The 22,339-nt window shown below is 39.6% G+C and overlaps 1 protein-coding gene across 1 annotated transcript; it reads right to left on the bottom strand.

Moving 5' to 3' along the window:
• Positions 1-835: 835 nt before the first annotated feature.
• actr3 (actin related protein 3) lies at positions 836-20,215 on the bottom strand. The gene is made up of 12 exons (XM_084420789.1): positions 20,047-20,215; positions 18,989-19,044; positions 16,966-17,090; positions 15,795-15,905; positions 13,517-13,612; positions 12,678-12,785; positions 11,700-11,843; positions 9,947-10,120; positions 8,769-8,861; positions 5,241-5,366; positions 5,063-5,146; positions 836-1,629 (listed from the first exon to the last, which is right to left on the bottom strand). Exons 1-12 carry the CDS (start codon positions 20,088-20,090, stop codon positions 1,534-1,536), a joined length of 1,257 nt encoding a protein of 418 aa, XP_084276915.1. The 5' UTR covers positions 20,091-20,215; the 3' UTR covers positions 836-1,533.
• Between the last annotated feature and the right edge of the window lie 2,124 nt (positions 20,216-22,339).

The following is a 22,339-nucleotide window of genomic DNA, read 5'->3' as shown; positions in this document are numbered from 1 at the left end:
AACTAAAATATTTCAAAAAAAAAAAAAAAAAATCCATTAATAAATAACACTTTTGTGAGACCTTATTAAAGGGCTAGTTGACCCAAAAATGAAACCACTGTCATTTACACTCACCCTCAAGTTGTTCCAAACCCTTATTACATGGCTTGGTTGAATTGAAATGTAGAATGCGGTGTGTTATTCGATATCAGACCGCTGCTAAGTATAACCAAAGTCCATAATAAATAGTCTCTGGTATAACACATCGTTGCCATGAAAAACAGAGCGTTGCTATGGATGCAGGATTCTAACCATAGAGACGGAACGGACTATTTTCTTTAGCGGAAGCAATACAATCGTTTTTAAATCAACAAACTCCTTTTTAAATCAATATTTTGTGTCAAATTATTGATTTATTTAGTAGGTAGCCATGTAATAAGCGGGATAATGTAGTGCGAGGCGGTTGTTATAGCAAATACAGCCCCTTCAGGCTGATTCAAGACCCGTACATATATATTTCTTTGTTCTGCTGAACACGAAGTAAGATATTTTGAAGAATGTTTGTAACCGAACAGTTGTGAGGCACCATTGACTGGATAGTATATTTTCCACACTGGAAGTCAATGGTGCCCCACTGTTCGTTTACAAACATTCTTCAAAATATCTTCCTTTATGTTCAAGACTCTGTGACCAAAAATCTTACCAACCCCAAACTTTTGAATGGTAGTTTACAGTAGGCCTAAGAATCATGAGAGATGCTCCGGTAAAACTCGATACTAAGAGGAGAACGACGTTTTAAGCCTATTGAACCGAAGGTCACGTCAGAAATAGAGCTGAAAACACACATGTGAGTCTGTTCATTAGAAACCATGAGCTTTTATTGGAATGTTTCACCATTACACTTATAAATCCCACCCATGTGTCATCTGCCTTTATCAAAACAAGCTTCTGCTAATACTGGCACAATCATCATTCCACTCAATCATGTTCACATGACTGGTCTGCACTCATGAATAAATGACATCTGAAGGTAAAAGCAGTTGAGTATCTAAAATGCCATGAAAGAAAGAGAGAGACAGACAGAAAATCCAGTATATGGGATTTTTTTGTAAAGTTTTCTTTTAGTCACAAATTTGATAGATTGAAAGCAAGTATCAAAGTAGAGCGGGAAACACTTTGCTTTAATGTGGTAAGGGGGTCGCGGGTCATAAAACATTAAAATAAAGGACAAGATGGAGCCGTACACATAGTTCAACATGTGATTCTTTACACCCTTAAATGACAATAATGACGCCGGTCCAGTTTTCATCATCAATCTGAGTTCAGTTACACGCCGTCACACACTCACTGAAGACTGAAGCTGTTTCGTTTGCTTACACTGGGATAAAATCAACAAAAAAAAACATATGTTCGTATGTTTCCAGCAGTCGGGTCTTTCACCGTCGGACACGTGTCTACTTCTGAGGGGACCAACAATAGAAAAAGTATTTCTTATTTTTGCTTCTGCACCCTACCATCCCATAAGTGTGTATGTGCGCGCGTGTGTGTGATGGTTTAGGACATGACGCCGAACACAGGGTTGTGGCGGCAGATGCTCGGGCCGATCTCCTCGTAGTCCTTCTTGGTGTGACACACCTGGTAGAACTCCGGCTGAAAAGTAGACAAACACAACGTCACAAAAGTGTTTAACTGGGTATCTAAAAATCCTATTTAATACATGCACAAATTAAATTAACACCTAAACTGTGAAATAACTTTTAAAAAACATGATTTAAACAGATCTGGCAAAAACAAAAAGATGAAAAAGTCACATTTTAGCCTTTAAATCTTTTAAGAAAATGAATGAGTCTGTGATTATTTTTATTTAAAATATGGTTTTATATCTACACAATATTGTTCAAAAGTTTAGGGCCAGTATGTTAATTAATTAATATTAATATTTTTATTCAGCAAGGATGCATTAAATTGATCAAAGGCGACAGTAAGAGACATTTATAATGTTACAAAGATTCCATTTCAAATAAATGCTGTTCTTTTAAACATTCCATTCATCAAAGAATCCCGGAAAATAAAAATGCATCAGTCACAATGAATCAGCACAATTGTTTTCATCATAGATAATAATCATAAATGCTTCTTGAGAAGCAAATGCTTTCTGAAGGATCATGTGACACTGAAGACTGGAGTAATGATGCTGAAAATTCAGCTTTGATCACAGGAATAAATTACATTTTACTATATATTCACATAGAAAACAGTTATTTTACATTGTAATATTATTCAGAAATATTGCTGTTTTTACTGTATTTTTAATTCAAATGCAGCCTTGGTGAGCAGAAGATGTGTGTATGTATATGTATATATCTTCTTATAAATATTCATGTAATTTTCCAATCGCTTACATTTTTAAAATGCACATTAGCTTCTTTTAAATCACCGGCCGAATCTTTTGAAGTTTAAAAATCAGTCACATTGTGATTCCTGTTCATTAAGATCTTTCTTATTCCATTCAAGACTTTTTATGGCTTTAAATTTGCTCAAACTGAGAAGACTTTAAAGACCCGCGGGATCCTGATTTAACATCCCGCCGAGTGACTGTAATGAGGATCATCACTAAACATCAGTGTAATCGAGTTCTCAGAGAGACGCTCCAGTAATCACGCTCCAGTGATTCACAGACAGGACATTTTAATTGATGAATTATTATCATTCGGTTTCTCTCTGGCCTGTGCAATAAAAGCAGCTGTTATTCATACAAATGAAGTCTCTTTATATGTGAAAGTGCAACAGTGAGCGCTGGAACGCTAGCGTGTGTTTCACAGCACAATGAACTGTAACCTCAGTGATCAGGGAAAGTCTGATTCCTCGTCAGATGAGACGTTCTCAGACGGTCACTCGCTAGACGACGTGCTTTCAGACAGAACAAGCATTAACCTGTTAAAACCATCAGAGCTCAGATCTGAACTGAAATGCTTAAAACTCATGAATGCTTCAAAAGCAAAATATTGATAAAAAAAGTCTAAAAACTTTGTTTACTGTTAAGCAAATGTACTGAACAAATTTTTTTTTATTTTATACGAAATGCATATTTTACTAAATAATTTGGACTCTCAAATTGCTAGAAAATCAAAAGCCACGTCTAACCAAGTCGTGTTCCAAGTTTGAAGTTGCCATCAGAAAAATTGAGCCGCTAAAAAGGTTTGAAGTATAATTTTTATTGTAACACAACGTCCATTTTCAAAACGGATTTCGCAGGATGAATTTTGAGCGTTTAAGCATTCGATGATCATTTAAGATGATTACTAAAATATGTGATGGGGGAAAAAGCGTGGCTCTCTGGCACAGAAACAGCAGGAATATAAGGCTACTGTCGCTTTAAGAGCAAATGCACAGATCCAATATACCGATACACACGCGGTTTCTTTCTCAACGGGGTATTCATTCCACTGTGGGATTGAATACCCTCCAAAAAGGCTTTTGTTTTGTTTGGGGTGTACGTGAAGCCCATTTGCTCATCCGCGTTCGGCTCCGACTCATTTTCACAATCGTTGAAAGACAAAATCGATATCAAAAAATCAATTCCGATTAATTGCACAGCCCTACTGCAATTATTATAATGCATTTAACTTTAGTTTCAATTATGCATGAATAATGCATTATACATAATGGCTGAGTCAAGTGGTTAATATTTCACATTTCAATAAACCAATATTTCAACAAAGATTATGTAAGTTGCTGTAAATTGTGTGTGTGTGTGTGTGTGTGTGTGTGTGTGTGTGTGTGTGTGTGTGAGAGAGAGAGTATGTGTGTGAGAGAGAGAGGGTGTGTGTGTGTGTGTGTGTGTGTGTGTGTGAGTGAGAGAGTGAGAGTGTGAGTGAGAGAATGTGTGTGTGAGTGAGAGTGTGTGTGAGTGAGTGTGTGCGTCTGAGTGTGAGAGAGAGAGAGAGAGAGAGGGTGTGTGTGAGTGCGTGAGTGAAAGTGTGAGAGAGTGTGAGTGTGTAAGTGAGAGAATGTGTGTGTGTGTGTGTGTGTGTGTGTGTGTGTGTGAGTGAGTGAGAGTGTGAGTGAGTATGTGTGTGCGAGTGAGTGTGTGCGAGTGAGTGTGCATCAGTGTGTGTGTGAGTGAGTGTTTGCGCGAGTGAGTGTTTGCGCGAGTGAGTGTGTGTGTGCGAGTGAGTGTGCGTCTGAGTGTGTGTGTGTGTGAGTGTTTGCGCGAGTGAGTGTTTGCGCGAGTGAGTGTGTGTGTGTGCGAGTGAGTGTGCGTAAGTGAGTGAGTGAGTGAGTGTGTGTTTGCGTCTGTGAGTGAGTGTGTGTGTGTGTGTGTGTGCGCGAGTGAGTGTGTGTGTGTGTTTGTGTCTGTGAGTGAGTGAGTGTGTGTGTGCCATGAAACATGCCATTCTGGCACAGAAACGGCAGGAATATAAGGCTACTGTCGCTTTAAGAGCGAATGCACAGATCCATAATGCATTATACATAATGGCTGAGTCAAGTGGTTAATATTTCGCATTTCAATAAACCAATATTTCAACAAAGATTATGTAAGTTGCTGTAAATTGTGTGTGTGAGAGAGAGAGAGAGAGAGAGGGTGTGTGTGAGTGAAATGTGAGAGAGTGTGTGTGCGAGTGAGAGTGTGTGCGAGTGAGAGTGTGTGCGAGTGAGAGTGTGTGTGTGTGCGAGTGAGTGTGTGTGTGTGAGTGTGTGTGTGCGAGTGAGTGTGTGTGTGCGAGTGAGTGTGTGTGTGCGAGTGAGTGTGTGTGTGCGTGTGTGTGAGTGTGTGTGTCTGAGTGTGTGCGTGCGTCTGTGAGTGTGTGTGTGTGTGTGAGAGTGTGAGCGCGCGAGTGAGTGTGTGCGCGAGTGTTTGCGTCTGTGAGTGTGTGTGTGTGTGTGCGTGCGCGAGCGAGTGTGCGTCTGAGTGTGTGTGTGAGTGAGTGTGTGCGTCTGAGTGTGTGTGTGCAGGTTAGTGTGTGTGTGTTTGCGTCTGAGTGTGCGAGTGAGTGTCTGTGAGTGAGTGTGCGTGAGTGAGTGTGAGTCTGTGAGCGTCTGTGAGAGTGTGTGTGCGCGCGTGTGTGTGTGTGTGACTCACAGTCGAGGCCAGCATGGATCCTCCAAACCACACGGCGTATCGCTGCATGTGATGGGTGATGACCTGAACGTCGATGGGTTTAGGCTGTGAGAGCAGAAGAGATGCAGAGGAGATATTGAGTTTGAGTTCATTTCTCATTCTAAACACACCGACGCTGAAGTTGATCTTTAAACGGGACCTTGAGTTTTCCTCCGCTGAGCTCCTCGCTGAGCTTCAGGCGAGCGTCGACCGTTCTCTTCAGGTCTCTCTGCAGACGCCGGCCGAAGTCCCGAAACATGGTGGAGCCGCCCGACAGAACGATGTTCTGCAAAAGAGGACGCGCGTTTACACACACACTGGGTTTATGCAGGTGTCAGACACTGCAAAAGAAGGCTTTCTTCCTCAGTATTTCTGTCTTGTTTTCCAGTACACATATCAAAACATTTTTAAATCAAGATTCATTTACCGGAAAAACTAAATGACTGAAGATGTGAAGTCTTGTTTGATGAAAAAATGTCAAAATTACCTGATTAAGTGTTTAAAACAAGAACAAATTTCTGCCACTGAGGTCAGAAAAACACTTAATTTGAAGTGAAAATATTTTTTTGACCCCATTTTTTCTTGTTTTAAGCAAAAATTACTTAATTTTGATGTTTTTTTATTTATTTATAGAAAACAACATTATTTTGCAGTGTAATGATAGATTCAAAGCTTTATAAATACCTTTTTAAGACCAAGTAAAGAACATTTAAAAAATAAAGTGAAGGAAAATCAGAGTTTTTTTTGTGCAGGTTTTATAACAGTAGATTTAAGACTTTATAAAGACCCTTTTAAGACTAATTAAATACATTTTAAGGAATAACTTGAATAGAACATAATACAATCAATATGTTCTCTAAATGTAAATCTCTAGGGAAAGAAACACAACTGAGTTGTATTAGCAACACTTTAGAGTTTGAAAATAAAACTTACAACAGATTTACATTACTTTTTAATCCCTTTTACAAAACTGAAAAAGCTGAGGGCTTGAATATGGAAACTTTTACTGTACCTTCTGATCATAATGCAACCATTCTTAAAAAATGAAAACATTCTTAAATCAAGATACATTTCCAAGACTGTTTCGAGCATACAGACTGGGATGTGTTCAAACAGGGTGCTAATCTTGAGGGATATACTTCTGCTGTTCTGTCCTATGTTCATTTCTGCACTGACGCTGTCCTGCCCACAAAGACCATCACGGTTTTGCCTAATCAGAAGCCATGGATGGATGGCACAGTGTGGCCCCCGCTCAAAGCCCGGGACGTAGCTTACAGGTCAGGAGACCGTAGGGCCCGGGAAGAACTAAAAAAGCGTATCCAGCTGGCAAAATTCAGATATAAACAGCGCATTGAGGAACACTTTAAAAACAACAACCCACGTAACATGTGGAGAGGTATAAGGACCATTACGGACTATAAGCACAGTGAGTGGCAGGTCAGCCATGACCCCACTCTGCCCAGATACCCTGAACAGCTTCTTTGCACACTTTGACTCATTGAGCAGCAGAGAGACTGTACATCTTCCTCAACCAGAGGAGCAGCACCAGCCCCTCGTCCTGCAGCGGCACCAAGTGTGTTCTACCCTAAAGAACATCAATATCAACAAGGCTGCAGGACCAGATAAGGTGTCGGGTCGGACTCTAAAAATCATGTGCTGACCAGCTGGCAGGAGTTTTCCTGGACATTTTCAACCTGTCCCTGCAGCTCGCTATGGTCCCTGTCTGCCTCAAGACCTCCATCATTGTGCCTGTGCCAAAAAAAATCAGCCTCAACGACTATCGCCCAGTTGCCCGGACCCCGGTAATCATGAAGTGCTTCGAGAGGATCCTCCTTAATCACATCGGAGGCGCTATCCCTGCTGGTCTGGACAGTCTTCAGTTCGCCTACAGGAAGAACCACTCTACGGAGGATGCTGTCTCGCTAGCACTCCATACAGCCATGACACACCTGCAACACTTACGTTAGGATGCTATTCGTGGACTTTAACACTGTTCTCCCGGACAAGCTGGTACTGAAGCTCCACAACCTGGGACTATCAACTTCACTGCGTTCTTGGATCAGGGATTTTCTCACAAACCGACCACAGATGGTGAGGATAGGGAACTCTACATCTTCCAACCCTGATCCTGAACACTGGAACACCGCAGGGCTGTGTGCTCAGCCCGGGCCCTCTTCAGCCTTTTTACTCATGACTGTTCTGCCATTCACTCCACAAACATGCTCGTGAAGTTTGCGGACGACACCACCGTGGTGGGTCACACATCCGACAACGATGAGACTCAATACAGAGAGGAGATCCAGCACCTGATACACTGGTGTTCAACTAATAATCTCATTTTGAACACCAGCAAGACCAAGGAGGTCATAGTGGACTTCAGGAGGTCCAGGAAGACGAAGCACGCTCCTCTTTGTATACAGGGGGACGCAGTGGAGCGGGTGGGTAGTATTAAGTTCCTGGGCGTCCACATTTCATCTGACCTATCCTGGTCTGTCAACACATCACACCTGATGAAGAAGGCGCAACAACGGCTTCTCTTCCTCAGGAAGTTAAAACGCACTGGACTCTCAAGAACTTCTACAGTGAAGTTTACAATAGAAAGCATACTCTGTTTTAGTGCAACGGTGTGGTATGGCAGCAGCACCGCAAAAGGAAATTAAGGACTTGGCCCGGGTGGTGAAAACTGCTCAGAGGATTGTGGGCTGCCATCTACCAGATCTGGACACATTATATGCTGTCCGGGTCAAGAAGAAGGCCAGCCGCATCGTGGCGGATCCCATCCACCCGGGAAATGGATTGTTTGTACCGCTTCCTTCAGGAAAGCGGTACTGAAACATTAAGACCACCACAACCAGACCAGTGAAAGCCATCACTCTCTCGCAGTCATACACACATGCAACCTCCCTACACAGCCACACACTCACTTGTTCACACGTATACCTACCCCTACTGATGAAAAAGGACACTGAACACATAACTCTGACTGTTTTGCATTGACGCACTTTGTTTTATTTTATTTTGACTTTATTTACATTTACACTCTAGTTTATATTCACTCCGCTGCTAATTATTTATTTCATTTATGTACTTACAATGTATCCCAGTGTCCAGTTTTTACTTGAGGTGTTTAGAGGTGACATTTCTATGTCTATTTTATATTTTTATATTTCTATTTAAAAGTCGGGTTTATAATTGCTTGTGTTTATAAAATTGTTTGTGTTATTTTCTGCTCTTGATAATGTTTAAAGCTGAGATAAATGACAATAAAGACTCTTGACTTGACTTGATTTACTGGAGAAGCAAAATGACTGAAGATATGAAGTCGCTTTTTTTTTTAATCATGAAAACTTTGTTTAAACAAGGGGGTCAGAAAAATAATCTTAATTCCAAAAAAAAAAAAAAAAAAAATTCTGACCCCTTTGGCAGATTGTTCTTGTTTTAAGCAAAAACGTAATTAAAAAAAAATAAAAAAATAATCTGAATTTCAGTCATTTTGCTTCTCAAGTAAACGCATCTACAATTTAGATATTTGTACTAGAACACACACACATTTTTTTTTTTGCAGTTTAATGCATGATTTTATGAATTGAAGACTTTCTGCTCTGACCTTTTTAGGGCCTTAAATTGTGGAAGGCTTTTTAAGAGCAGTAGAAACCCTGTTCCTTCAGCGCAGAGAAGCATTACTGACCTTATAGAGCGGACGGCGCACGTCGATGGGACAGTTCTGAATGACCTCGTCGACCACCTCAGAGATCGGCTGGGTGAAGTCTGGATTAGCGAACTGGAAGAGGAAACAAGAGTGTGTGAGCGTGCGGTTTGGGGACTATATTTTTAATATCCAATTTAAGACATTTTTGCAGAACTGCACAAACAAAATGAACAACCCCCCAAAATATCTAAGGAATGTACTTGAGATTATTTTACTTAATTAAACAGGCTGGGGCACACATTCAACGAGGACTTATTATCAGCAAAACATGTTTAACACACTCAAGACTCAATATGTACATACAGTAGAGGCCAAAAGTGATGTCCAGAGGGGATATTTGTTTTTAATGACCTTAAACCTTCAAAATATGAGGAAAATGTATATTTTTTTAAATATGAGGGGAAACCAAAACACTGAGGTTGGTTAAGGTATTTATCTGACAAAATTATTTGGTAAAAAAAGGCAAATTACAGCTATAGGTTTTATTTTACTATGCAAAAAAAGCATACATTAACTACAACATAACCAGTTATTAATATTTCATTTGGTTCTGCATGTGTTCATAATTTCTTTGTATGACAGCCTGGATAAAAATTGTTTCATTGCATTATCACATAAAACAATCGACCCCAAGCACAACTACGCAATATGCCTAGAAAATATTTTGAATAATATTTGAATAAAGAGTGTCAATTTTCCTAGGCCAGACATGTACTCAAATTGGTTTGTGTACTAATATCAATACATATGAATTAGATGTCGACTGATAATAAATTTTGCTAATGTATTTAAAGAAAAGAAAAAGTGCAATGATTGTTATGCAGATACTAAGTTCTTTAATAGCAATTTTAATATTAATATTGCTCCCGGGGGCGGGGTTTATGTAAATTTTAGGGTTTGTGATGTCACTAACCCGTGAGGAATGTGGTGTAGTCTCTACCAGCCGTTTGTTGTAGTCCTTAAAAAGCGATTTCTTTAAAAGCAAATATCTCCCTTTGCTTTGAACTTTGAGCGTTGTAACTTTGCAGATGTTGTTTATGCTCAAACAGCAACATTACACGCTAACTAACGTTTGAAAAGTCAAATCATAATCAACCACCCCTTTAATAGGTCTTTAATTAGCAATAATAGAAAGATGTCTGTGCGCATGTACAAACCTCAGGATGAAAGAAGATCTCAGGTCCCAGGAAGCGCTCGTATCCCACGTCGATGGTGAACTCTTTCTTGCTGATGGCGTTGATGCCGGTGTACTGCTTGATCCATTTGGTTCCGTCTGTGTCGTACTTGCTGAACTCCTTCACCAGGTCGGGACAGACGTAACTGAAGCGCTCCTGCACAGCAGAAAGACACGCTCAGAGGCCTCGTCTACACTGCAGGTCTAAAGCCCTATTCGGACGGGACTAGTGTGACACCGAGAGGTGGAGTAAAGTAATTATTACCAGAGCTTCTCTGTGATTTTAGTCCCGTCTGAATGTGCATCTCTGTGATCATCACGGACAATGTCAGTAAAGATTACGGCGACTTTTACCTTCAGTAAAAAGGTCCGGAAAAATGACCTCAGGTGACACTAATCCCGTGCGAATAGACCCGCTGTAAATATGTACGTAAATATTTCATCATTTCCTGTTTAAAAGTAGTTTTCCGCAGTTTTTCAAGTATGGAGACGCTTGAAAAAGCATCAGTTGTGTTCTAGACGCTGGAACGAGTCTGTGGCAAAACTCAAGTGTTTCACACACACCATCAGATCAGAGAGAAGATCGAACGCACTTGTTAGAGGCACGAAACTTCTTTTAGTGTTAGATAAGTGCCTTTCACCAACACAATCCAATCTGAAGTTAATTAATACATCGTTCGACCGGACATAACTGTTTTATATATATATATATAAATATAGGTTATATGTGTTTGTGCACGTGATATCAGGAAGCAGCGTGACACACACATGATGACAGGAGTGACGGCGGTGTGTAAGTCGAGTTACTCTCCCACTTCTGCTAGTTTACTGAGATCTCTTATCCCGTGCGAATTGGCCATTAATATTACAGACGTCCTGTGGTAAAATTACATCACTCCAACATACCCTTGATGGACGGCGGCGACTCGCGACGATTCTATATTAGAAACGGTTTCTATTTTTCTGTGACGTCGCGCTGGAACAACAAACACAAAGTGTGGCGATGATAATCTCAGGTACTGTTTATGTGCTTTATTTAATGTTAAAAGTGTGTAATGTGACTCTGAATATCATGTAGTGCTCCAGCTTTGTAGCTGTAAAAGCAACAATGGATAATTCATCTCAGATCTTGAAATTAAACACATGGAAACAAGAACGTTCAAACTGTGAACAAACAAGTGTATTCTTTGACAAAGATTGTTTTAGTAACTCAGTAGCCTGTGTGTTTTTAATAATGTTTAAATGGTGTAATATTTGTGAATTTGATTATGCAGCTACTGATCCCTTTTCTTGCGAGTGCCGTCGAGATTACTCTCTGGTGCCGCGAGACTCCGCCCACACGCTGTTCTGATTGGCTGTGGGTTTTGATTGATTTTTACGCATCTCGCAGTCGCGTCGCGTCTAGTGTGGACAGACACATTATTTGTCGCTGGAATCTCATCGCATCACGTCTGGTTAGGACACGGTGTAATGCCTCAGAAAATCCGATCTGTCTGTTTACATGACACATTGGCACATATCTGATTTATTTCCACATATGAATGAGGCCTGAAACCGATCTCGAAAAATCAGAATGCATCTGTTTTTTTCCTGTTTCCAGAACACATCCGATCTGTGTCACATATAAGCAAAAAATCTGAATTGGGTCACATTTCACTGACAGTGTAAACGAGGCTAGAGTCTGGAGGACGAGACGCTCGTATGATCATCACACACACACACACACACACACTCACCTTGACGGCTTTGGCGGTCTCCAGCGACTGCTCCGGTGGGATGCCCACCTCTCTCTCCCTCAGCAACTGCTGCGTGAAATACGTGATGTCCCGGCCAGCGATGGGAATGTGTTTAATGCAGCTGCCGATCACGTATCCCTCCGCCTGTCAATCAAATCAGAGACTTTTTAAACTTTCCCGCTCTGTCCTATTAAGTCCCGTGACAACAAGCAGATCGACTTCAACAGGATCAAAACATCAAAATATGCATATCATGTGACAGTATCAAATTTTCACTCGCTGCAAAAAGTGATGTTCTTCCTCAGTATTTCTGTCTTGTTTACTAAAGATACTAAAGAAGATATTCTCAAGATATTAAGTCTAGTTTTCTGAAAAATGTATCAAACTTAAGTGAGTTTAGGCTTAAAACAAGTGCAAATATCTGCCAAAGGGGTCAGAAAAAGAAACTTAAAAGGAAAAACTAAATTATTTTCCTGATATTATTTCTTGTTTTAAACTCACTTCATTTTGACACATTTTTCCAAGACTTAATATCTTCAGTCATTTTGCTTCTCCAGTAAATGTATCTTGATTTAAGAATGTTTAGATATTTGTACTGGAACACAAGCCAGAAATACTGAGGAAGAACATCATTAGATGTTATAATGTTAGATGTTTAGATGTTTTCGCTATAATTTCTAAAGCTTTTATCATGGTATTGAATTACGTTAGTGTTGTCCTCCTAATAACAAGTTTAATAACTTTTCCATATAACAAAAAGAAGGCTGAAGATTTGAATGTAATTGAAGTGTAAATCAATGTTTGAAAATGAAATGTAAAAATGGCACACATTATATTCCAGCTCTCAGGACTGACATGAGTCAAACATTGTTTGACAGAATCCACAAGTGGACAGAATCATTCAGAATTAAAACAGCACATTTGACAGAATGATTGTTCTGTAATGTGTGTGTGTGTGTGTGTGTGTGTGTGACGTACCACTGGAATGACGTGAGTAACTCCGTCTCCGCTGTCGATGACGGTTCCTGTGAGCGTTCGCTCCCCGACCTGCCGAGACGTCCATGATGCTGCCAGAGCCAAAACAGCCTGACGAACACACACACACGATCAGCCAAACACAGACATGTATGTGTGTGTGTGTGTGTGTTTTAGAGCTGCTCAATTAATCGTTAAAAAGATCTCGATTCAAACACCCACGCGATCTAATTCCTAAATGACAACGATTCGGCTCTGTCTATTAAACCTTTGACAAGCGAACAATCCAGAGAGAGCAGTTTGTCATGTATAGATATGAAACAGCTTCACAAAGTCTTTTCAAACAGACTGTATCATTATTTCTGTGTTACAAACATTCAGATTATCACAAAAGTTTATAGTTCGGGTATAAACACTGATGTCTACGGTAGGGTAGAGTAAATCACCTTTTGAAAGTTACTTGATGCTTCAAAATAAAGATTGTATCAATTACATCGTTACACCAGTAGGTGGCGACAAGTGACTTAAAATCTATACATTTTAATTTATGTCACTGAATCATTCATTCAAGAGATTTGTTCAAAAAAGCTGATTCATTCAGTAATGAAGCAAGGAAAGTCATTGAATCATTCACTCAATTTTTTTATTTTTTTTTATTAATTAAATAATTATTATCAATTTTTGTCAGAACCTCTATTAAATTACATGTTATTTTGTTTAGTCATCTATTCAGAATCGTGATCTCTATTTTAAACAAAAGAAATCATGATTCTCAATTCATCCAGAATCATGCAGCTCTAGAGTGTGTGTGTGTGTGTGTGTGTGTGTGTGTGTGTGTATACCTGCACAGCGATGTACAGCCCCGGCACATTAAAGGACTCAAACATGATCTCGGCCGTGTACTCGCGGTTTTCTGGCGTGTTTAAAGGTGGTTCAGTCTGCAACAGAGAAACCAAGAGCAGGAAGTGATGCGTTGGTCTAAATTAACATCTAGTAGAGTTACATCATGTTCTAAGCAGATGCTTTACGCAATAAACTGTGTCTTTCCATGTTAATCAGAGGTTTTATCCTTACCAGCAGCAAAGTGTGACAATATGTGTTTTATTTGAAATGGTTTCCATTTTTTTGATTACGAGATGCAAAATATATCAAATTACAACCAATCAGAAGAGTATGTGGGCGGAGTCTCTCTGCAAGCACACGGATACAATCTTTATCATAGAATAGACTTGTTTGTTCACATTGAGTTGAACGTTTGTCTAAGGCTAAAGATCTGAGGCTAAAAAGGTTGATATTCAACATCATATTAGATGCTTTTAACATTAAGTGACGCACATAAACAGCACCTGAGATTATCATTGTCATACTTTGCATGTTGTTTTTCCAGCCACGACGTCACAGAATTTTGTTTATTTTATATAAAATATAAAATAGAGAGAGCGACACGTGTCATAATCTGAAGGCCACGCCCACATCAAAAACTAAAAACTAAAAAAAAAAGTCTAAAAGCTGCTATGTGACGAGGTGTACAGCAAACAAGCTAAAAAAAAAACAGAAATAAGTTTTTATAAGCTCTCGACCCCAAAAAACAAGCGTTTAAGGACATAAAGTGGATACAGGCTGGAACGAATGGGTAAATTGTGGGATCCTGACACTCTGACAAATTTACACTACGTGTGCAGTAAGTGAAACATTCTGTTCACTGGTGAGTCAAATCTCCAAATGTCAGTTTTATGTATTATATTTCTGTAAGGTAAGCTATTCTGTCGCCAATTACATTCCCCTCCAGCGGGCGTAATGTTAGTTCTCAGACTAATGAGACATCTCAATAGACCTTATTCAGAGCAGCGCCATGACAGGTATGAAAGTGCGGCTGCGAGGGACAGACTTGCCGTTTATCCAATGGCATCCGCTGTAAAAAGCTCCTAGGTTATTTTCCACAGCTTATAATGTCGGAAGTTTTTTGTCAACTCAAATTTTTTTGAAAGATATTTTTCCAGTGTTTCATGAGCAGAACAATCCAAAAACACTAGGCACATTTCCATTATAGATTTGCGTAAAACTTTCGCAATTTTTTCTAAATGTCGACAAAAAACTATTGCGAAATGATGGCGTTTCCATTAACTGATGTTATGCGACTAAAACTTCATTTTTCCTCTCGCGATCAGTAAAATCATTCCAAAAACCATGGCAACGGACGTTGGTAGGTTTATGTACTATATCCCAGCAACTGCACTAGCCATTATTATTAATCAAAGGAGACGTATGTGTGTTTTCAAGCATTAATGGCAAGGAAAGACCCTCATTATACTATGAGCGGCACATATGAGGAGTTTCTGGGGTTTTCTCCCTCATTTCTGCTTCGAGGTCTTGATTATGGCATTTATTTGAGGTTTAGAATCCAGTATTCCTGTAATTCTTTTGTCTTTTATGAATTTAATAAAGAGCTCAGTCTCGTATTCTGTCCAAACACACCGCGTCATCTACGTCAGCTGACCTGTAAATGCGCAAAAACTGTTTCCATTGCAGTTTTGCGAAATATTTATTTTTCGAATTGCCTGAAAAAAAACACCTCATGCGAGCGGAAAGACTTTTTTGCGATAAATGGGAGTTTTTGCGAAATTGACGTGTTTCCATTGGGCGTATTTTCAATTCGCAATTTGACACATTAAATAACAGTACAGCCCATTGAAGAGATGCATGTCTGTCCCCCACAGCCTCACTTTCATTCCCATTAAAAAAAATCAAAGATGGCGCTGCTGTGAATAAGGTCTATTGCCTGTAACCACTTTTGTGTCAAAAAACGTTCGTTTTTTGGGGTCGACGGCTTATAAAAACTTATTTCTGGGTTTTTTAGCTTGTTTGCTGTACATCTTTTCACACAGCAACTTTTAGACATTGTTTTGTATTTTGTTATACGGTAAGTCATAAATGACAAGGAGGCAGCATCTCGCAATGCAAAGTCAATGGAGACGGTTGGATTGTTTCCCCCCCCCGGTGTGGGCGTGGCCTAAATACGCTCTTTCTCTATCGTCAGCTGGTTAGGACAAAAACTCTGATCAACATGGACAATGTTCAACATCAAAACAAACATCAGCGTTCAGGTGGAGTTTTACTCACCAACAGGAAGTAATGGTCCTCGGGTTCGGCCCTCAGGTACTTGAAGATCACCTGCTCCATAAACCTCTCCATCAGATCCCAATCCTCCACGATCCCGTGCCGTATGGGCCACTGCGGAGACACACACACACACACACACTCAGATCACACACATGTCTGGAGGACGGATTCTCACACTCTACAGATGATGATGATGGTGATGATGATGAGAGAACTTCATCACATGACTGATTCGAGTGTCATATCGCTTTATGCAGTCTATAAGTATAAATTGTAATGCCATATCAGCAACTAAAAGCTTTTCTCGTACCAAGAGTGGAGCTGCACATTATCTGCCGGTTACACCGGTGCTGTATAAATACAATAAAATAAAACCAAACAAAATAAAATAGAAAAGTACAACAGATTTCAATTACATTTACATGTGATAAAAATTCTAAAAGGTTTTCTGGAAGGATTTTATTGAACAAGTCCTTAAGAGATTAATAAACTAGACGGTCATGTGACATTTTGACACACATTATGGATAGAAATGTGATTTTCGCTCTAGCCAGTGAAAACACAAGGAGCGTCACATATACCACAACTGGCCAATCAAACTACTGGACCAGAACCTGCTTGTATCGTGTTTGTAACTATTAATGGTCTATATATATATATTTTTTTTTTTTATAAATTCCCTTTTATTAATCAAGGATGCATTAAATTGGTCAAAAGTGACAGTAAAGGCGTCCATAATGTTACAAAAGATTCAATTTAAAATAAATGCTGTTCTTTGTTAACTTTTTATTCATCAAAGAATACTGGTAAAAATTATCACAGTTTCCCCAAAATTATGAATCAGCAGAAATTGTTTTCAACACTGATAATAATCAGAAATGTTTCTCGAGCATCAAATCATCATATTAGAATGATTTCTGAAGGATCATGTGACACTGAAGACTGGAGTAATGATGCTGAAAATTCAGCTTTAAATCACAGAAATAAATTACATTTCACAGTATAATCACATAGAAAATAGCTATTTTAAATTGTAATAATATTTCACTGTTTTACTGTATTTTTGATCACATTAATGCAGTTGAGAAATTTTTCAAAAACATTAAAACAAATCTCACCGACCCCAAACTTCTGAACCTGCAAAATCAGTTTTTCATGCCGGTTCACTCACTTTGGTGGCGTAATTGGGTTTATCGATGGCTTCGTCTCCGATGAAGAAGTCGAGATCATCCACACCCTTCATCATCCTCCGCTGAGCCTGGTCGCCCACCTTCGCCGACTCCTTAATGGCGATGCCTGACAGAAGAAAAGGATGATGGGAAGCCAGAAATAGTCAGATTACAGTCAATCATGAAGAGAGGCAGAAAAGAGAGAACTGAGCGCTGACGTGAGTCTATAAGAAAAGAAGAACGGCGTTATTTGAGGATGTGGTGAAGATTGTGAGATGATTTTATGAGTTGTCCAGTCATTTGTGATTCAGTGCTCAACACACTTGTAACGCAGACACATGCACTCTCTCAAAGCCGCTTTGAGACGGAGTTGAACTGTGTATAGAAACATCTGACACAACATGACTGAAATGGGATTTTAGAAATGACTTTTTTAGTCGGTGAAAAGCAATTTCAAGCCAATAAAGCACTTAGAAAAATGTATATTAACAAAACAAATATGATAGAAACTGGCTTTGGGAGCTGCTTTTAAACGCTCGCTCTTTCTGCAGCTTCTATATGAGACTTATATTTAACTCTGCTTCCTGAAAACACCCTAAAGACGTGCACTACACCCTACAGACTTTAGCCTAGTACACTACAGACATGCACTACACCCTATAGAAATACGGAGAATACACGGTATAAAAATAAATAAAACGAGAGAGAGAGAGAGAGAGAGAGAGAGAGAGAGAGAGAGAGAGAGAGAGAGAGAGAGAGAGAGGAGAGTGAGAGAGAGAGAGAGAGAGAGAGAGAGAGAGAGAGAGAGAGAGAGAGAGAGAGAGAGAGAGAGAGAGAGAGAGAGAGAGAGAGAGAGAGAGAGAGAGAGAGGGCGAAAAGTCGCTAAGTGTTTACTTATATTTGTGTGGGGCGCGGGCGCGATTGCACAGTGGAAACATAAAAACATACTCCGTCATTTTGATTATACAGGACATCATTCAAACTGCAAAGTGTTTAAGTTACTGTTAATTAAAATTAAGGAAAACAAATATATTAATCTGTAATTTAGCAAATAAACCGTGATGTCTGAACCGTGGCTTCTGTGTGCTACACCCTACAGAGTTGGCAAAAGTACTGAATTCGGTACTGAAATTAAAAAATGTGACGATATCAGCATCAATGCTATTGAACGGATTCTTAAACTCCTCTGATTGGCCATTGTGTTGATGCGCTCAACATATATGTCTGTGATTGGCTACAGTGATCAAAGACATTTTTGACGCTCTTCGTCGAGCACTTGCACAGATAGTGTTTTACAACATCTATCAGTGGATATAGTAGGGATCTCCTGATAGACGCCTGCTTTTAAACGCTCCTGTGTGTATCTGTGCAAGTGCTCGGTGAAGAGCGTCAAAGATGTCATTGTTGATCATTGCAGGCAATCACAGACAAATATATTGAGCGCGTGAACACAATGGCCAATCAGAGGTGTATAAGAGTCCGTTCAACAGCGCTCAAAATGCAGAAGTCGCTACTTTTGACAATATATACAGCCTAGTACACTAGTGTCATGCATTACACCCTACAGATGTGCACTACACCCTACAGACATCAGCCTAGTACACTAGTGTCATGCATTATACCCTACAGATGTGCACTACACCCTACAGACATCAGCCTAGTACACTAGTGTCATGCATTATACCCTACAGATGTGCACTACACCCTAGACATCAGCCTAGTACATTAGTGTCATGCATAACACCCTACAGATGTGCACTAAACCCTACAGACATCAGCCTAGTACACTAGTGTCATGCATTACACCCTACAGATGTGCACTACACCCAACAGACATCAGTCTAGTACACTAGTGTCATGCATTACACCCTACATATGTGCACTACACCCTACAGACATCAGTCTAGTACACTAGTGTCATGCATTACACCCTACAGATATGCATTACACCCTACAGATGTGCACTACACCCTACACATGTGCACTGCACTATACAGTCGTCGGCACAGAAGAACAGACACTCACATGACGGAATGATGAACTGCGGTTCCGTGTTTCCTGCATATCCCAGTTTAGTGTACCTGGAACAAAAAGCAAACATTAATGCTCATATTCATTCACTCATGATGCTCATGTCACTCATTTCGCAGTTCCTGGTTGGAGAGCAGCAGATCAAAATAAATCAAACACTGAGGGTCCCATTTATGAACAATTTATTCTGTCAGATTCATATTTCTTTACGATGAGCACTTCATTCAGAGTGTGTTCATAAATCAAAAATATATTTTTTTTCTTTAAAATCACAACTCTGAAGGATCACATCTCACATACTGACTGTTTTTAACGATAGTTACACAGCCATACACACGAACCTTTTGCATTGAAGAACATTTAAAAAATAAATACAAAATTGGTCAATTAATCACACACACAGATGGGAGAACGTTTCATGTCTCAACATGTCAAACTATCTTCACTGTCGATCTGTTCTGATCAATGACATCATCACAGAATCAAAACAGAGACAGATCTGCGGTTATAATACTTTACACATTCGTCAATGTCCAGCATTGATATTTGATACAGGTTATGGATATTACAGGATTTCGTGTTTTTCTGTGTTTGCCCATATAAGGCCGCAGCAAGAATACGGAAGTAGAGGAAGAGGAAGCAGCTGTGCGCATGCGCACAATAAAAGACAACAGATTCAATCATTTTCACTTGCTCTTCAAACACCTTTAGTTTTAAATTTTCACCATCGATCTAATCATGTTAGGCGGTCCTCTCCGCAAAAGAACAAATCACAAATGTCATATGAGCGTTAAAGCGGAGCGTTTTATCGCCGCTCCGCGCGCCTGTAATCTCAGCATCACACATTCAGCACAAACACACTGATTTCATGACAGTTATTTGCGCATCTCTGTGCTGGCAAAAGCCAATATCGCAAAATCCAAACAGCAGCTGATAAACGGAAAACAGCCATACAGCAAGAGAATGTTATCCGTGCAGGAGCGCGAGCGAGCGCGCGCGCCCGTGTAGCGCCGGTTTTCGTTAGCACTGGACAGATTGCGTTGTTAACTCACCCTGTGCCACAATCCACAACGCATGCCGGTAACCGAGCGGCCATCTCGAGTGGTTAAAGAGCCGGTGAGCTCCCGGTACAAGTGATCTGTCGCTCCGTTTGTGCGCGAGGCGGAACCCGGAAACGAGAAGGAAGCGTTTTCCACTTCCGCATTCAAGTGCAGAAGAAAGCGCGCACCCTAGAGCGGCCACGAGCGTCACAGAGTGATGACGTGGGCGGGGCAGAGCGGCTCAAACACGTGACCGTTCAAATACCAGAAGGCTTATTGGAGAGATTGTTTGTTTTGCCTTATACCGTCAAAGCACGACTTGTGATATGGGAAAGGATGATCTCAGACTAGTGAATACTGAATAGTGATAATAGTGAAAAATCAGTAATTTCGTGGGTTTCTCCCATTACACACACTTGCAGTCTTTGCATTTCCTGTATTTGGCCCAAGTGTTCAAGTGTGCATAACTTTTGATGCAAAGAATGCAAGTACAGTTTGTACAGAGCTTTATGTGCACTTTTAGATTGTTAAGTTTCACTTTAAAATAAACGTTAGTAGTTCCTCAGTACTAGATTACGCAATTTAAATGTGCTGCTTCTAATCAAGTGTTTAAAAGCATTTGCAAATGTTTTACAAAATACTCATACATGCACTACACCCTAAAGACATCAGTCTAGCACACTACAGACGTGCACTTCACCCAAGTGTGGATTTTTTAAGTGCACTTATTCCTGTCTCGTGCACACTCTCAAGTGTCTGTATTCAATCGTGTGTCAATTTTGTTCTATTTAATGTTTTAATAATGTTATCTGTGCATGTTGGCATGAATGCAAAGCAAGCATGCCAAACTGAATGTTTGATTTTGATTGAGACAAAAAAAGAAGAGTAAAATGAGGGCGAAGCGCGCCACCTGCCGGACACTACAGTGACCTGCGCGCGAGAGAAGATGCCACGAGAACGCGCTCAGCTGTCAATCATTCTACGTGGACGCTTTGTTGATAAAACATTGATGTTTTAGGTTTAAAACTTGTCAACGAGACATCAACAAGCTATTAATGAAAACACTCTTATCAACGATAAAACCAAAATGTAATTTATATTTTGTTTTTTTAATGAATTTGGCCAGCAGATGGCGCTCTATTGGTGGTCTGATCTTATCTGCATCATAACTCAGTTATTTGTGCAGTGGCAGAGCACATAAGGCAGATGTTATAAAGTATGGTAAGTAACGACGACAAGAATGCAGTTTAACAGAGACTTAAAACTTTACTCTCTCAATGATTGCCCAATCGTCAACATCTCTCATACATCAGCATCAGACCTGTCAATCAAGCGTCCGTTCACACAGAACGCGTTTTCCATTCCAATGAGCTTCTTTTCCATTGTTTTCCTCTAGGAATGTTCGTATCGATACTGGAGTAGCCTATTGAAATGGTTATTAATGTGAGTAGGCCTATCGAAAGTAGGCGATACTCAAATATAGATCCTAGAAACCATTAAGAAACCATTGATGCTTTTGGGAAACGCAGCCCAGAATAATGCTCATCAGAGGACAGAAAACACAATTTCACAATATACAAATTGAAATTGTAGCCTACATAGCTTGTGCAATTACATTTATTTAAATTGAACGTTAATAGTTCATAATGATCATGGTCTATCTGTAACTAATGTTAATATAAATCATACTCCGTCTGAAAATAAAAAGGTTAAATTTTATAGGTGCAAAAGCCTGTCACTTATGAAAATGAACCATGGTTTTACCACAGCTGCTGTAGATTAACTATAGTATTTGTAGATGGTTAGCCTACCACTAGTACTACTAGTAAACATATTTTAACCATGTGTAAACAAAAACATAATCTAATAAATTGCATTTCAGGCAAATTGAATGTTAAAATCCCTTTCAAAAGTGGGTATCTTTTTCTGATCTTTCTTTGATTGTATTATGATAAGTTAACATGTTTTGTGTTGTGTTTATGTACAGTGGAAGCAGATTTCCAAATTTCAGATAAAAACATATCATTATTACCCATTTTACATTAGAAGCTAATTTTATAAATGTAATAGTTTACAAGTTCAGTTTAGCGGTATCAGTAGCTATTGAGATAGACGATACTGGCCTTGGTATCGTATCGAAAATAAAATAAGTGTTATCCTCTATCCCTAAAATCACATGCTAGATGCATGTTTTAAAGTCCCCCTGTGGTGAAAATCCAGCTTTTAATGTTGTTATATGTGTATGTGGTGTTTTTAATATGCTTTAAGACAAACCATGTGTAAATTCATAAGTTGACAGCATTGC

This window comes from Rutilus rutilus (genome assembly GCF_951802725.1).
Source record: "Rutilus rutilus genome assembly, chromosome: 10".
Lineage (NCBI taxonomy): Eukaryota > Metazoa > Chordata > Actinopteri > Cypriniformes > Leuciscidae > Rutilus > Rutilus rutilus.
The sequence above is the reverse complement of the archived record's forward strand: the minus strand, read 5'-3'. Positions and strand labels throughout refer to the sequence as shown.